The sequence below is a fragment of the Oenanthe melanoleuca genome, chromosome 18 (assembly GCF_029582105.1).
Source record: "Oenanthe melanoleuca isolate GR-GAL-2019-014 chromosome 18, OMel1.0, whole genome shotgun sequence".
Lineage (NCBI taxonomy): Eukaryota > Metazoa > Chordata > Aves > Passeriformes > Muscicapidae > Oenanthe > Oenanthe melanoleuca.
Window position 1 is genome coordinate 7,704,259 of NC_079351.1, and position 16,382 is coordinate 7,720,640.

A 16,382-nucleotide genomic window follows, 5' to 3' on the forward strand; every position below is an offset into this window, starting at 1 on the left:
CCAATACAGGTTTTTCTTTTAGACACCAAGGCTTTAAGTCCCAGTCATGTTCTTCTGCAGTTTCACAGTTTCCTGCACCTCTGCTATGCTGCCTTCTTTAAATTTACAGATGGATGCACTATATTCATATTTTTTAATTAATTGGGTATTTGGATTAATGTGGCCTTGTGACAGATAATACAGTTTTGATATTGAAACTACAAAGGCAGCCTGTGACTGAAATGCAGAGGAAAGCAGAAGTGGCAGGAGCAAACCCTCCCCTGTGTGTACCTGGTTTGCACAGTGCTGGGGCAGCAGCTGGAGCGTTTGTTCTTCCATAGGTCCCTGCTGGCTCGGCAGGATTCTCTCCCCACCCGGTCCCACTGCTGGGGGGCTTCCCCCAGGCTGAAGTGCCATTATCAACTGCAGCAGAAGGGGAGGAGGGCTCTCCCCAGGAAGCTTCGCTCTTGGTGTGGACAGCAGGCATCTCTCCCCAGCCTGCTGGAGCAAGGCAAGGAGAAAGTGATGAGAGGAAAGGTTTCTTCATCAAATAATTCCAAAATCTTTATATTTTAATCAAGAGTTTCTCTGGAAAGAGCATGAACCAGTAAGCACATACAGTGATTGTAGTTTAGTGTGTTTAAAAAAATCCCTTAGATTTGATCTCAAGAGTCTTAACTCAATACTAATGCCAAGTTGTCAACACAGAAAGAAGGTTTTTCTCCACAGCCAGAAGAAACCAGGCTGCCAGGTGAGCACCATACTGGTCCCAAGGAGCAGCTGCTCCCACCTGCCCAGGGCCATCACTCTGGAGACCAGGACCCCAGTCTGAGCTGGCCCTTGCTTCACTGCAAGATTTTAACCTATTTTAATTCCTTTTCACTGTTACAAACTATAAAATCTCTTTTCTCATGCCCTGGCAGTAAGATGCTGTTTGATTGTTCCCACTCTGAGTGAAGATTATCTGTGCTGAACGTATTCCTTAAAGCTTATTACAGCTCATGGTTACCCACCTATCCCTCATCACTGACCCTCTACATTATAATAAATATCACCTAAAGGTGAACTAATCAAGACTGCAATTAGGATCCATAATCAAACCACAGGGAATGGCAGGTAGAAGCCATTGTTTTCCTGCAGAGTTGCATTAACTCACTGGAAGACGTAAGCTACTCCAAAGAAACAGCCTTAGTCTGGCTTGGCTTGAATGTAATGCGCTTAAATCCCTCTGACACGATTTCAGCCCTGCAGCTGAACGTGGCAGGAACAGCCACAGGGCTCCTGAGCCTCCAGAGCAACACTGACCAGCACAGCAAAAGGATGAACTGAATTTACAACCATCCTTCCCAGAGATTTTCTGCAGAGAGGACTTGGATCACACACGGAGTTCAAGGTACTTTGTAAACATGCACAAAGAGAGGCACAACAAGCAAGAAAACAAAATTCTTACAGACACCTGGCACTAACCTATTTTTCTACAATTGTAGAAAAAATTACATCCCATTACATGGCAGCTGAGATCTCAACAAATATTGTAGAATTTGGTCTCCTTAAAGCTTCCACTGATAATTAGACTGCTAAATCAGGAACTTGTTCTCTTTTCATTGGAGATGAATGTTATTGAGATGGGTATTTTGTAAGTGAATGACCAGATGCTGCTTTGCCACAGCACTATTTCCTTTCTTTGCTCCACAATGGTATCTGTAAAAATACTCTGGAAAGGCTTCAAAAAGCAGGAACAACATTTTTTCCACAAATTGACACTCAGAATAGGTAGGCAATAGCAAGGGAGTACCCTGAAATACACTGGAATAACCAAACAATAGTGTTTCACTGAGCAACAAGTCCTTGCACTGAGCTCCACAGAATTCCTGTTACCAGAAACTGCAGCAACATCCATTGCCAATAATGACTCAAACATTGCCTGGCAGAGAAAATAATCAAATAGATGGGCCCAGAGCTGTGCATCACTCCTGTGGTTCTGCATTTCATATTTATTTTAGGCTCTATTCCTCACAGCCACTGCAGCTCTCTCAGACACTGATGCAAGTGCAGATGGCACAACCCAGGGCCAAACTCTCCACTGGTGTGTTGCAGCTTCATAAAACTCCTTCTCTATCAGCAAGAGGCACTGAATTTAAAACAAGCTCCTGAAACAACCCAAAATGTCACTGTTTCATTCAAGTGATTTCCATTTGAAACAAAAATACCACGGGTTAGGCTCGATACACGTACCTTACATTTCTGGTTATTTTAAGGTGTGTAAAGAAGATAAACTGGCAGATCCACAGATGTACCTAAATGAACCTGTACTTAACATGACAGCTCCCTTGCTGTTGCACCTGAAATGCTTATTTCAAAGTTCCTGCTTGTGTCTTCAAGCCAACTTTATTTAAGGGAGGCTTTATTTGAATTTCTGCCTCACCACTCAGAAGGCAACTGGTAGACAACTGCATGTATTTAATCCTACTGGCAGCTGAAAAAGATTAAGTGCAGGCAAATGAAACAGAAAACAAAACACCTCCACAGCACCAACCAGCCTGCAAACAGGTTCAGTGCAGACACATCTCCCTGACTTCATGCAACCTCTGCTGGAACCTCTACCCAATTCAACTTATGAAATCATCCTTAAAACACAATTCATAGATTAAAATGCCAAAGTGTGCTATGTTATAGAATAAAAACCTCAAAAAAACCTCTGGTTCCTCTGTTGCTCTTATAAATTCAACAAATGCAACTTAAGGCCACAGATGTGTAATGTCCAAATTATTTTAAGTGCTTTTTAAGGCACTGGGCAGGAAATAATATGGGATTACAAATAATGGGGGAACAAAAAGTTTTCAAAACTATCTTAACAGATAAAATTAAGTGCAGGAAATTAGTAAATAAAACCTGAAGGCTGCTGGAGAAATAACCTGTGCACTGCAAAAACTACCCTGTCTGTAAATTCTGGAGCACTTCTCAATTGCAAACTTGTTTCCCCTCTGTGTAAATACTGCTGTCCCAATGCTACTGTCTCTGTGCCATCTTTCTCCAAATGATTCCAAATGATTCTCTTCTAGGAAGTTTAAAGATGAATAAATTTGCATTTTTGAATGAATGATGCAAAACTGTTGGGAAGGCAAACCAAGACCTCTGAGTGGTCTCAAAATCTGAACCTGTCAAACATTTTCAAAAGTTCTGCTTGGAGAAAACTTCAATTTGCTGATGAATTTTTTTTTTTTCCTGATGAAAATAATACAGATTTAGGCTCTCCTGGTAAAAAGCTCCTTAAAACCCACCCAGATCTGCATGAATATTGTTTCACAATAGAATGTGCTCCATTTAAAGGCTTCTTTGGCAAGAAAATGAGGTTTTAGTACTGAAGTTTTTAAACACTATTAGAATTGCAAGAAATGAAAAGATCACAGCGAGTAATAAACATGGACACATTGGCAGAGCTTTGTTTTATAGAAATAAAAACATAATTAACATTGGGCCACAGCCAACAGGAAATCCTCAAGGGAAAGTGAAATGTTAACTAAGTTGTGGCAGGATGCAGTTGTTTTCCCTCAAAATAACCCTATAGCTATTTGGATGGCAGAAATTGTTTTCCTTCAAGTTGTTGGTCCGTGATAAATACCAGAGCACATGAGCACAATACATGCAAACCAAAATATTAGAACTTTATATAGATAAAAAAAGATGGTATTAGGCAGAAAAGAGGTTGTTTACTAATTACACACTAATTATTCTGGGTTTTATATATACATTTAAGAGCCACCTACATGTCTTAATCTTTCAAATCCTCGTTTTCTGAAAGGGATTCCAGTTCACCACTGGGCATTCAGAAAGCTCTAATTTGGGTTTCAGCAGTGACATCACCCTTGTGTTAAAATCGAGGGCAGCTCTCTCAGCATCACTTGGCTGCCCCCCAAAACCTGACTGTTCATGGGCTGAGCACCCAGGGTTTTAGGTTTTCACATGAGCACCCTAAAGGAGCCCAAAGCTGAGCTGCTTTCAAATCCATTCTGACAGAAGTGCAAAGTAAGAAAAACACAGTCACGTGAGCTGCCACTTAGTGGCACAGGATTATAAAAGGAACAGAAATGTTTGGAGCTTTCAGAACTTAGACCCAGTTCAGGTTTTTAAAACTTAAGCTGCTCGCTCTCTAGAAACCACAAAGACTTTAATTTGTGACCTACAATCCCTACAGGGAAGCCTGTGTTATCTTCTGTTGTTTCCTTCCTCAGCTGGAGGATTCTGGAGCCCTGCCAGGCTCTCCTGATGTAATGAGGACAGGAAAGCATCAAGCCCACTCCTCAGCACTTGGAGGGAGGATCTGATGCTGTTTGAGATCTAAAAATCTCTTTTAATCATTTCTGTTTGCAAAACCTTTTCTCACTTCTTATTCCCCTCATATCAAAGCTGCATGAGTTGGAAGTGCTGGGAAGAATTATGCACAAGTAATTTAGATTAAACCCCAGTCTAACTCAAACCCACCAGCTTCCTGCTCATCTTCCTAAGTAATTCACCATTGCCAGAAAGGACTGTATCTATCACATTATCTATCTCTTTCCTCCCTCTTTTTCCCCCTCCTTTTCCAATGGAAAATGAAACTCCTTAGAGCATTCTTTATTTTCATCAAGTGCTTACCAACATCTGCTTCCCATCAATGGCTTTTAAGTTCTGCCTTCAAAGGATCTGGAGAACTTCTGGGGATGGGTGACTACTTGAATAACAAGACTATAACTTGGCCTCTATTTCCAAACTAATAAAGCATAAAATTCAATGCCAAAAGGGACTGTTAATCCTTTGTGAACCCCTAACTAGTGCTGGGCAGCAAAATTAAAATCCACTCCTTTGTTGCAGGACATTGTGACAACTTCCATCTGCACCACAGGAATGGAATCCAGGATTCCTTATTGATTCTATTCCCTGAATGAGACTGGCAGGTCACATCATGACCCATGTGGGTGACAAAATGCCCATGGTAACTACAGAGTTCAAGACTTGCAGGATTTTAGCTGAGCCCTTAACTGTGTCCTAAGACACATACATGGAGAAGAACTGCTGCTGGATGAACTCTGGTTGTGGATTACAAGTCTCCTGGTTACAGGACTCTTGTCTCCCTCACTGCAGAGGCTGGAAGGAAATGCATGGCCAAGTGGAGAGGGAACTGGAGCAGGAGAAGGAGTTAAACAGCACAACTGCAAAGTGCAGGCCCTGTCTGCGTGGGAGGGAGGACGCTCACTACTGCTTGCCATGTTTTGGCTGTCCCAGCTGGGAGATGATTTGTAGATGTTTCAGGTCTGTGTACATTCCCCCAGAGCACGAGGATGTTGCTGTGCAGCTGCCATGTGCTGCCTGCACGGGGAGAAGGGGCCTCCTGCACTCTGGAGGGTCACTGGGATCACTGGGAATGGCTCTGCTGCTCTGTGTGTGAGACAAGCACAGCAATGCTCCCTTCTCTGCCACAGCCACCAGTAAACACAAGAGCCCAAGGGACTGCTCCTTGCTTCCATTTCAACAAAAATCCTTCCAAATATTTCCATGTTTGGCCTTTATACTTGTACTGTATTAAGTGTATGGAGCAAAAATACATAACATAAGGCTTAATTTATGCCTGCTACAACTTGATCTAAATTTTAATATCAGAACTGTATTTTAAATTGTCTTCATTATTACTCATTTCATACTTTCTTGTGTTCTGAGAGCTGGCTTTTCTTATCTTGTAAAATTAAAAAAAAAAAAAAGGAAGACAGAAGATTTGCTTATCTTAAAAGATCTTAGAATCTTTCTAGCTCACATTTTTCAAGAAGCCAAACATTCACTTTAACCTGGTCAGGGGGCAGCTTGAGCAGGTTGGTTATGTGTTCATAGGCAGCTTGAATATGTCAACATATTGCTTCAAAGAAACCTTTCCTTTGCTACTGTCCATTCTCCAAAGGAATCACTGAAGATTAACAACAGCTTCTAAATTCCATTTTCAAAATCTGAAGGGCTCAGGACTGATAAATTTTCCTCTACAAGGTGTTAATTATTTGAATAACATTAACAATGCATTGCTGTGTATGAACAGTTTTATAAGCACCAATGTAATCCTCCAAAAATCACCTTAATGAAAAAAAAAAACAACCCTTTCAAAACCAAACAAAAATCCACTTTCATTATACTTCCATTACAATTCAGGAATCTGAATTCTTGTTTCATGGGTAAAGTTTTAAATATGGATTAAATAAGTTAGTCACATATGTTGGGCTGACCAAGTACAAAGCCATTTAAAGATTTCTCCTTCTGGAGCATGTTATTTTATTAAAATAGGTACCCTCTACTATTAAAATATTTGACCAGAGTGGGGAACATAAGACTATTTTTATACAGACATTAAAGCAAATTTGAATCATTCCAAAACATCAAAGAGAAAAAGGATGGGAATGAGAGAACAAATCCCACTTGGAGAAAAAAAAAAAAAAGTGGTTAAAAAATCAGTACTTAGCCATGACCACGATGAAACAAAAACTTGGAAACAAAAACTCAGATGGCTAATTTGAAAGAGTATTGCATGATTAGACTTATTTTGGAGAGGTCAGTGGCCATAATATAGATATGGGCTGTTAGTGTAACTTTTATTTAAATACCTCTCTTTTATGCATTTTTATCCCTTGCTGCTTGTCTACAACAGCACCCTGCCTTTGATTAGAAGAATTCCTAAATGCCTAAAATCTTGTATTTGAAACCCAGCTGTAGTTAGGATAACCTAACTTCAGCCACCCTGAATATTAACATCTTGAGCCAGTCCTGCTTTTCAAGAAGGACACAAAATCCAGGATGCTGCCTGTGCCTGACCCCTGAGAAGAGAACCATTTCTTCAGAAAAGACAACAAACTGGACAGAGAAACAGCAGCAGCCTAAATTCATGCAATTGTTAACAAACATCTGTTGCCAAGAGATGTTTTGCAGAAAAGAAACAGATGCAGACTGTCTAAACACACTGAGCCTGCGCAGTGGGGATCAGCAGACAAATAACAGAAGAAAGCTTTGCCAAAACCCTCTCAAATGGCTGAAATAAAAGGTGTTAAGTAACTGTGGAAGAGATGTTAAAATAAATACAGATCCACAATTTAAGAACCTACATGCTATTGACCAAATATTGTTTCAAGCTTTCCTTACATTCATTTGGATTATGGAAATTTGTGTCAGGTTCCATGGATTCTGTCCTCTAGAAGATTGCTTCAGAATAAAAGGATAAATGTACTCTGGACATAAACACAGGATTTCTACCCAACATCCTGGGACGACAGACAGCATTCAGCAATTGGTACTGCATAAAATACTTAGTTTAAAGGTATAAAGTATCTCATAAACCTGCTTTATGAAGTATTGCACAAAACTGTTGCCATACCTGGGCCAAGCAGCGGGGACCGGTTTGGCTGGGCACTTGACTGGTGCGATGGCTGAGGTTCAACCATGTTGGTGTTGATAATGGTGCTAGTGGTGGTGGTGTTGGTTGTGGTACTGCTCTGAATTATAGGATTATTTCTATCCCACATGTTTACAGTCTTGTTGTTGTTGTAATTTGGGTCGCCCCAAGCTGAGGTACCATCATCGATTTCCATCTTGCGGCGAATGGACGGTGGAGATGGCTCTTCCCAGCCAGTTGCCTCACAGTTCTCTTTTTGTTTGGCTGGCACTGGCCCACCAACCCACCCTGACCCCGTCTGTTTTACAGAAGCAGCTCCTCCCCAGTTACTCACATTGTTGTCCTGGGGTTTATTAGCCCAATTTTGTTGGGGGCCTGGCTTTAAAGATTCCCCCCAACTTGTACCTGTATTAGCCTTGCTGTTTGTGCCGTTCCCCCACCCACTGGTCCCAGACTTTGTGGAATCATTCCAGCCAGACCCCGATCTACTATCAGAATCCCATCCAGATCCATTCTTCTTCCCATCACCCAAGTGTCCAGGAACAGATGATGAATCTGTCCAGTCTCCACCTCCCGAAGTCCAGCTCGGATTTGATTTCTGTCCATCTCCCCAGTTTTGAGATTTGGGTTTCTGAGGTTCACCCCAGGTAGGTGATTTGTCCTCCTGATTTGCGGTCCCACTCCAAGCGTGGCCGCTTTTGGCAGCAGCAGCATTATTAACAGTAGTAGAGCTTGCTGACTCTCCCCACCCCCCTGGGCCATTTGGTGCTTTGTTGTTATTGTCTCCCCAACCTGTATTTGTTGGAACAGCTGCCGGTGGAGAGTTGACCCACCCAGATACTGAAGAGGTATTTGTACTGTTCATGATGGACCCATCGTTCTTCCCCCCTGAGTTTGAAGATTGAGTAGCTGCACAACCCCAGGCCTCAGTTCCATTGTCATTCTTCCGTTCAGACCTTGGGGACTCTTCAAATTCCCAGGCAGTGTTTTGCTTCACAGGGGTCTGTCCCCACCCCGTATTGGACAGGACCCTGGGGTCAAGGTCATTTCTTGGCAACTGAACTTGCCCTTGGTCAATCATCCCTTTGTCTCTCCTCCTGCCCTCTCCAGCCCCCTCCCTCCCAGTACTGCCTTCATTTTGACTCCCACCGCTGTCATTGCTTCCTTCACTAGCCGTGGTGCCAGATGCTGCAGCTTTGGCCCAAGAGTTCATTTGTTCATTGCCCTGCTGCATGGCAGGATTTGGACTGGTAACGCTCGAGCTCTCCCACCCTGTTGATCCTTTCCCATTGATGTCGCTATTGGAATGCTGGTTTGGGGGCTTGCCCCACTCCCCGTTGACACCGTTGCTGGCGCTGCGGCTGGGGTGGCCCCAGGCCCCAGAGTGCACGCTGCCAACCCCGCCCCCGCCCCTGCCCCACGCCAGGACCCCGGGGCCGGAGGGGGGCCCCGAGTCCCACGCGTTCGCTCCGTTCCCTTCCTTCTGCACAGCGCTGCTGGATCCGTTTTGTTTAGCACTTAATGCTGAGTTCACAGTGTCTCCATTCCCCTGACTGAACCCAGAATTGCTGTTTCCTGCGGCAGGATTACCTGGGGACATCCCCCATACTGAACTGCCCATTCCTTCACCACTGCCCCCGCTGACTTGAGAAACCGCTGTTCCGTTAGCACCAGGAAGGCCTTGCAGGTGGGGCGGGATGATGGCCCCCATGCCCACGGCCATCCCCCAGTTCGGCAGTCCGTTTGTCTGCATTGCATTGATAGGGTTTGGTGAAGAGTTCATGGGGTTAGTGTTATTTGGTCCATCAGTGTTAAGGTTCTGAGGTTGTACGCTGAAAGACACATTCTGAGAAGTGGACGTTTGTGGTTCTGTGCTCTCTTGCGGCAGCAAGTTTCCCCAAGCACCTAAGGTGCCTGTTGGGTTCCCATTCTGGTTGCCCATGTTCTGACCTATGGCACTGACTGGACTGCAAATACTGGAAGGGTTGCCTGCTCCCACAGTTCCTTCATGTCCAAGTACAGGCCAGGCAGCTGGATTGGCATTAGGGTTAAGGTTAAGATTAATGCCAGCATTCGAGTTGGAAGCACCCCAGCAGTTCTGACTTCTACCGTCTCCCATCATGTTGTCCATCTTTCCATCCCCACCACTGGCAGAGCAGTGAGCTAGGCCAGAGCTGGAGCCTGCAGCCACCCCCCACACCCTGGCCGAGCCGCCGTTGCCGTTTGCTCCACCAGCTCCAAGGGCACTCTGGTTAGAAGTGCTTTGGACGAGTGCTCCGTTGGCGCCATTATTGCCATTAGTTTTCTTTGTATGTCCAGTGAAGTTGCCTTGGGCACTCCCTGTAGCCATGCTACTGTTCTCTGAGCCACAGTTGGAGGCAGAGTCAGTGTCTGTAGTACATTCTGAGGCAGACTCAGTCTCAGCTCCGGTAATGGAAGGCCACGCTTCCTTGTCAGTCCTGTCTATTATCACTTTATCCCAGCTGCAGTTGCCTTCACTCCTGAAAGCGGGCTGCTGTCCCCAGTGGGAATTCTCATAATGGTCTCCCAATCCACTGTGGCTGAGATCTGAAAGGATCCAAGGTTAAAAATTAGTCCACTGTTCAAGCACTGCAAAAGCCCTCTATTAAGCACTGTTTTACATCACTACATTCTGCTAAAATTTAGAGTACAATCTCTAATATAATACAGCAATTTTCCTCACTACAATGGAGCATGATGCATATTAATTTGTTCAGGTTTGGTTTTTTTTTTTAATCTGGCAAGACTCTCAATTAAAATAACTAAACAATTTCATTTCAGAACAGAGCAAATGTTTTGTAGCCCCCAGTGTACCAGTAAAAATAATAAGCAGGCAATAAATAAGAAGAGCAAATATACTTATCTACGTGAAAAGTCTAAAAGCAAATTTGGAAAAAACACAGAGGTCTATCTAGCAGACTCTTACCATTTATTTTGACTCAATTCTCATTCTTCAGAGAAATAGAAAGCAAAGCAAGAGCATCCAATGAAATGTCTGCCTGCCCTGAGATATTCCATACATACCCACACCACAACACACTAAATTCATACTGCATTTAGGTTTGCAGCCCTTCCTCGAAATAGAGAAACAAATACAGACAGCAACCTTTACTATTAGATGTCAATTATAAACACCACTAATGTATATTTTAGCAGAGGACTTGGGCATCTCTAAATAACTGACAGTTTTCTCAAGAAACTTACCTCTCACAGGCTTTACTTGTGGTTTAAACATCATGTTGCATTTGTACACACAATCCCCTGTGTCCCCAAGCCAATGAAGTGATGCTGTGCCTTTTCAACACTGTCACATCCTCAATACAGACACTAACCCAAAAAAATCAGCCACATGCTCTTGAGCACCTGCTTGCTCACCACAGCATGATGATAAACTGGAAGGCACAACATGTCTCATGTTAAGAACTTGACTTTGGTTAAGGTTTTGCATTTACTTTCCATCCCAATTGCTCTGTACAAGATTATTTCTCTCAGTTGCTTTTGATAGGAATTTGATAACAAGTATTTCAGTCTGATCCAAGAGATCTGGATGGGAGACAATCTGTAGAAGAGCTCCTTTTAACTGCTTGCACATATCAAAGTAACAAATTTTGGACGTCAATTATTTTTACTTGCTTTAAATCTGCTAAAACATGGCTTCAACTCTTGTGATTTGTGAATAAAATGAATATTTTTGTGGGGAAGATGGATGCAACAAATCTCCCAAACAAGTTGTTAACAACGAATGCCTAATATGAATTAATTTAAATCACAAATATGTTGGTGTGATTAACTCCTCTAATTAGAGGTGTTCTGATACTGAAAAACTTACTCCCAAGGTTAGAAAAAGCTCTCTCTCTGACAAAGTCTTGTTCACACATTTCACCTGTAGCTTTTTAAGGTGATTACTTGGTTGCCTTATAAAGATTATGCAAGATGAAGAAATAACATGCTAAACCAATCCAGACTGTTTTTTTTTTTTTTTTTAAATTTAAATTAACTGAAGCAGAAGAAAGAATTTTAGAGAAAGAAAGGGAAAGTATTCTTAGTTCATCACCTATCTATTCATGATACCAGGAAAAGACCTAAATCAGAGAAAGATCTAAATAATCAGAGAAAATAGAACTGCTTGGGTTTGAAGAGACCTTAAAAATCATCTCATTCCACCCTGTGCCATGGGCAGAGACACCTCCCTCTATCCCAGAGTGCTCCAAGCCCTGTCCAGCCTGGCCTTGGACACTGCCAGGGATGGGGCACCCACAGCTTCTCTGGGCACCCTGTGCCTCACCACCCTCCCAGGGATGAATTTCTTCCATAATAATTGACAAGTGCATGACAAATCTGAACGAATATGAACAGAACCACTTGGATTTACCTGGATTCCTTCCTCTACATGCAATGGCTGGAGAGGAAGAAAACATCCTGTTATTCCTGGATACAGCCACTGCTAGAGCACAGAGCTGAGGAAGCACGTTGAACATTTACCTGATGATCTGGATTTGCTCCACAGGTGTTAAACAGAAACCAGAATCTCAGATAAGACATGGAAGGGGAAGGCAGGCTGTGAAAAGACTTAAAAAGGGTCAGCAGGGTCAGAGAAATGAGCCGAGGAACATTCTTAGCAGAGTAGGAACGAACAAAAGGAAAAAAGCAGCAGCAGGCCAGGCCAGAAGATAAGAAGTTGAGGCAACCAAAGAATCAGATAAGAGGAGTTAGAGGAGATGTTTTTCAACCCTGTGGGTGGTGCAGCTCAGGGCTGTGTTTGAGCCTTGACAGAAGGATTTGAAAGTGGCTGGAAATACACTGTTGAATGCAAGGTCCTGTCAGAGCTGAAAGCTCAGCTCTGTGTGCGGTGCTGGCAGTGCCAGCGCTGTCTGAGCTGGGGAAGGGGCATCAGGAGAGCAGCCAGGATGCCTCCAGCACTCACAGCAACAGCACCACGCCTGACAAGGTGAGATGAAAGGAGCTGCTTGTTTAATCAGTGCCTTTCTCCTCTCCCCCAAAGATGGTGGTTAAAGCAGTGCTCAAATTTGAGAGCACTCAGGACACAAAGGGAAGGGGTGGGATTGAAGATGACAAAATGGCTTAGGGAGCAAAACAATTCGCTAAGTAAGACACCAGATCTTGAGGAGCAGTAAGAGAGACCAAGAAGAAAAGAAAATTATGATGGAGAAGAACTATAAAACCCAAGAGATGTCCATATTAAGAGCAGAAAATGGCCGAGTGCCTGGGCTTGGCCAAGCACAGCTACTCCAGCAGAATCCAGCAGCTCCAGCCCCTGGGCTTCCCAAGGCTCTGCAAATCCAAGGCTTTGCTCCCTCTCCTGTCCCATCCAGTCGCTCTTCCCAAGGTTCAGATGATTCCCCCACCAATAACCACAGGCTGATCTGAAAGTGGTGACTTTGGGATTACAGTAACTCTGTGGAGGGGATGTGAAATCAGCCATCCCCCTCTGGAGCAGCAGGATCCCACTGGTGCCTTCCACAAGCCCCAGATTCAAAAACCAGAGAAAAAACCATGCAGCAGCCTCAGAGTGTCCAACACCCACTGGAACAATCAGTTCTAACACCAAAGGCTGCTGAACAAAGGACAGATGAAGAGAATGGAATAAAAATTCACTAAATGAATAGAAAGCTGTAAAAACTGGGTCTTTGCTGTCAGACAAACCCAGAGTTTGAATACAGCTCTTGGAGAGAGTAAGTTTTATACTCTTTTCTCTAGAAGCAAATAACAAAAAGGTATTTTTCCATTTTCTTTTACCTAAAAGGGGGCTTGCTGCTATGAAATAATTAATGAGTAGCACAGTCTTACTTAAACTGTAAAGACCTTAAACATTTTGGAAGAACAACAAATGCAAAATATTTTATATGATTAAATCTAGAGAATTTTCAGTTTGCCTGGGGTTTTTTGTTTTTGTTTTTTTTTTGGAAATGCAGATTTCCTCCAACTTTCTAGGAAACTAACCCTTCACAGAAATTCCCAATGTTTTGTTTTCAAAGTTGTTAAGATTGAAATGTGAAACCCATTGCAAAAATTCTTAAGAATTGGTTCCTCTTTACTTATGCAAAGATGTGAAATAAAAGCACTGAGTCCACCAGAAGCACTTCTATCCCTCCTCTGTGGGCTGAGCAAAGACTGTAAACAAGGTACAAGGAACAGGAATCACAGGTATTCCATGTTAGCAAATCCTAATGCTGGGACACCACAGAGTGAAAACGATTTTTAAATTAATACTTTGTGTTTCAAAATCTTAATTATGAATCTTTTATAAAGTATCATTCCCCTGATCAACAACATTTCTTCAGCCATCAGGAAGGAAATATTAATTTGAGGATAATGGCTCAAATTTGTTTTTAGCAAGCACAGAACTTCTGTCCAACTGCAACCATACACATGACCAGAAAAATGCACAGCTCTGATCAGTATAACCAATAGCATGAGGGGGTTGTTTTGTTTTGGGCTGCTGTTTTTTTTGAAATAATATCCTTAATGGGGTGGGAGGAGATTGCTGGTGTTATTACATACTGTAGCCAACATACTTGACCAGCTTCAATTCAGTACTTATTAAAAACAGAAAACGTTTTTGACTGTGTTGGGTAATGAATAATTAGTTGCAAAATCAGTTTAGTGTTTACATAGATTACAAATGCAAAATATGAGTGGAGGGAAATGGGAGAAGCTGTTGCATACATTTCTTAGAAAAGCAAAATACTTTGCCTGCACAAGCAACTGACCCCAAACTTCCCACCTCCTCCAAAAATCTCATTTACAATCATATTTAATTTTTTTTATTCAGCTGAGTTAAAAGTAGCTGTATCTTCAGAGCTTCCACTGCAGTAAATAGTTCAAATGCTGTGCAGTAAAACCCTGTCTCCCCAGCCACAACAGAAGTACAGACAGGGTAGGAAACAGCAAAGCCTGGGATGAACTTTTAATGGAATGTTATTAATAAATTGTGCTCACCCCATTTTAAATCAGATCTAACAGTGACTCCTCTCTCATGACTTGTTTTATTTTTCAGTCCACGTTTGTCACGTAACAGCAGCCAGACCCCCTGGCTGGCCCCGTGCTGCCCAGAGGACAGATGACAGACGGTGCTCCCTGCTCTGACATGCAGGACACAGAAAAATCCCAAGGGCCACTGACAGTCCTGCTGGGGATTTTCCCTGGCACACAAAGGTTAGTGATCCTGAGTCAGAATATGTGAAAAAAAGGGCAGATTACTTTCTCTCCCCCTTCAAAAATATAGTTTTCAACTCAACATGAGCAGATCTTTAAAACACTAAAAATGAGTTTTTCCAAATCTAAATTAAATGGGAATCGCCAGGAACATTTTAAGTGCAAAATCAAATGTATCCTAATTTCATAAAGGAAACATGACGTAAGCACAAAATACTATAAAGCAGAAAATTTGGGAATGGTACTGCTAACATTTCAGGTTACCTGCTGCATCCAGCTCTAGGCATAGAGACAGATTTGAAAACTGGCATCTATCTGAAGCCCTACAAAGCTCACTCACAACAAGTCTCATGGATTGAGGAAGCTGAAATCTTGCACAGCACACACACAACGTGGAAAGGCAGAAAAGAGATGGAAGCATTGAATAAAGCAGCTTTATTTATTTTAAAACTAAACCATAGCTAAGCCCTCACGGGGGAAAGCCTGTTATCCCCTTTTCATTTTCTGCACTACGACATTCAAACGTAGTTCCTTCCCTCTGATGCTGAAAGCTTTCAAATGCATTAAGAAAACAAGCAGAAATAAACAAGCTTTTTCATTATTAGCAGAGATTCCACTAAATGCTACCTCTCCGACACAAAAGCAGCAGTAGAAAACAGCAAATCATTGCATTTTTCTGCTCAGTGCAACATATCTTTACAAGCAGCTCGCTGCGAAGACGCCATTTTATCAAACCTGAAACGCAGCCAAAAGCTCAGGACGCTGTGCTGCTGCTCTCTCGCTGAAATGTTATGTAATAAATTGATTTAACAGAAGCAGATGCTATTTTCTCAGGGTTAGGGTTACTTTCTCCCTTTTTTTGGCTCTAAAAAGGGCTGATGGGTAATAAAATACCTGAAGAAAGGAGCCGCCCAACCATCCTAGGAGACGCTACATTGTGTGCAGAGCTGTTTCTACTCCTGCCTCTACGTTCTCCAGGGCTCCCGGCTTCAATATGTCGGCTGTGTACAGTGTAAGCCTCATCCTGTAGAGCTGCCAAGAAAATCTCTGTGTGCGAGCGCGCGCCCAGACAACCTGCGAGCTCGGCCGGGCCCGGCTGCGCTGCCGATGGAAATGCCCTTTCCACGCACAGCCCGCCTCCCCCTTCCCCAGCTCGCTCCCCGGCTCTAGGTGAAGGTATCAACAGAGCAGGATTTTTAAGCTTTGATTATCTAATTGCAGCTGACACTAAACCGATCTTCCTTCCTCTTTAAATTCTTTCAACTGTCACAAAACATTTTCACTTCAGGACCCGGCTACAATTAGCGCCCGTAGCTGCTTTTCTGCTGTTTTGAAAGTCAGCCAAGAGAAGAACGCGGGCGCTGCCGAACGCCTGCCCCAGCTCCTTCCTCCTGCCTGGGGTTCTCCTGCTTCCTCCTGCCCCAGCTCCTTCCTGCTGCCTGGGGTTCTCCTCCTTCCTCCTGCCCCATCTCCTTCCTCCTGCCCCATCTCCTTCCTCCTGCCCCATCTCCTTCCTCCTGCCCAGTGCCCTCCTCCCTTTCCCTGCCCCATCTCCTGCCCAGTGTCCTCCTTCTCCCTGCCCCATCTCCTGCCCAGTGCCCTCCCTTTCCCTGCCCCATCTCCTGCCCAGTGTCCTCCCTGTTCCCTGCCATCTCCTGCCCAGTGCCCTCCCTTTCCCTGCCCCATCTCCTGCCCAGTGCCCTCCTCCCTTTCCCTGCCCCATCTCCTGCCCAGTGCCCTCCTCCCTTTCCCAGCCCAATCTCCTGTCCAGTGTCCTCCTTCTCCCAGCCCCATCTCCTGCCCA

At 43.6% G+C, this 16,382-nt stretch overlaps 1 protein-coding gene across 12 annotated transcripts in view; it reads right to left on the reverse strand.

Annotated features, from left to right (window-relative positions):
* The window catches only part of TNRC6C (trinucleotide repeat containing adaptor 6C), a 98,046-nt gene that overhangs the window by 28,198 nt on the left and 53,466 nt on the right, over positions 1–16,382 (reverse strand). For 7 of the 12 annotated variants that reach the window (XM_056505682.1, XM_056505686.1, XM_056505683.1 and 4 more), the window contains exons 5-6: positions 7,364–9,949; positions 271–480 (exon numbers count right to left, since the gene is read on the reverse strand). In XM_056505682.1, the coding sequence (XP_056361657.1) occupies positions 271–480; positions 7,364–9,949 (2,796 nt within the window). Of the gene's footprint in view, positions 1–270; positions 481–7,363; positions 9,950–15,472; positions 15,718–16,382 lie in introns of those variants that run through there. The other 5 variants (XM_056505684.1, XM_056505681.1, XM_056505677.1 and 2 more) reach the window with 3 other exon arrangements.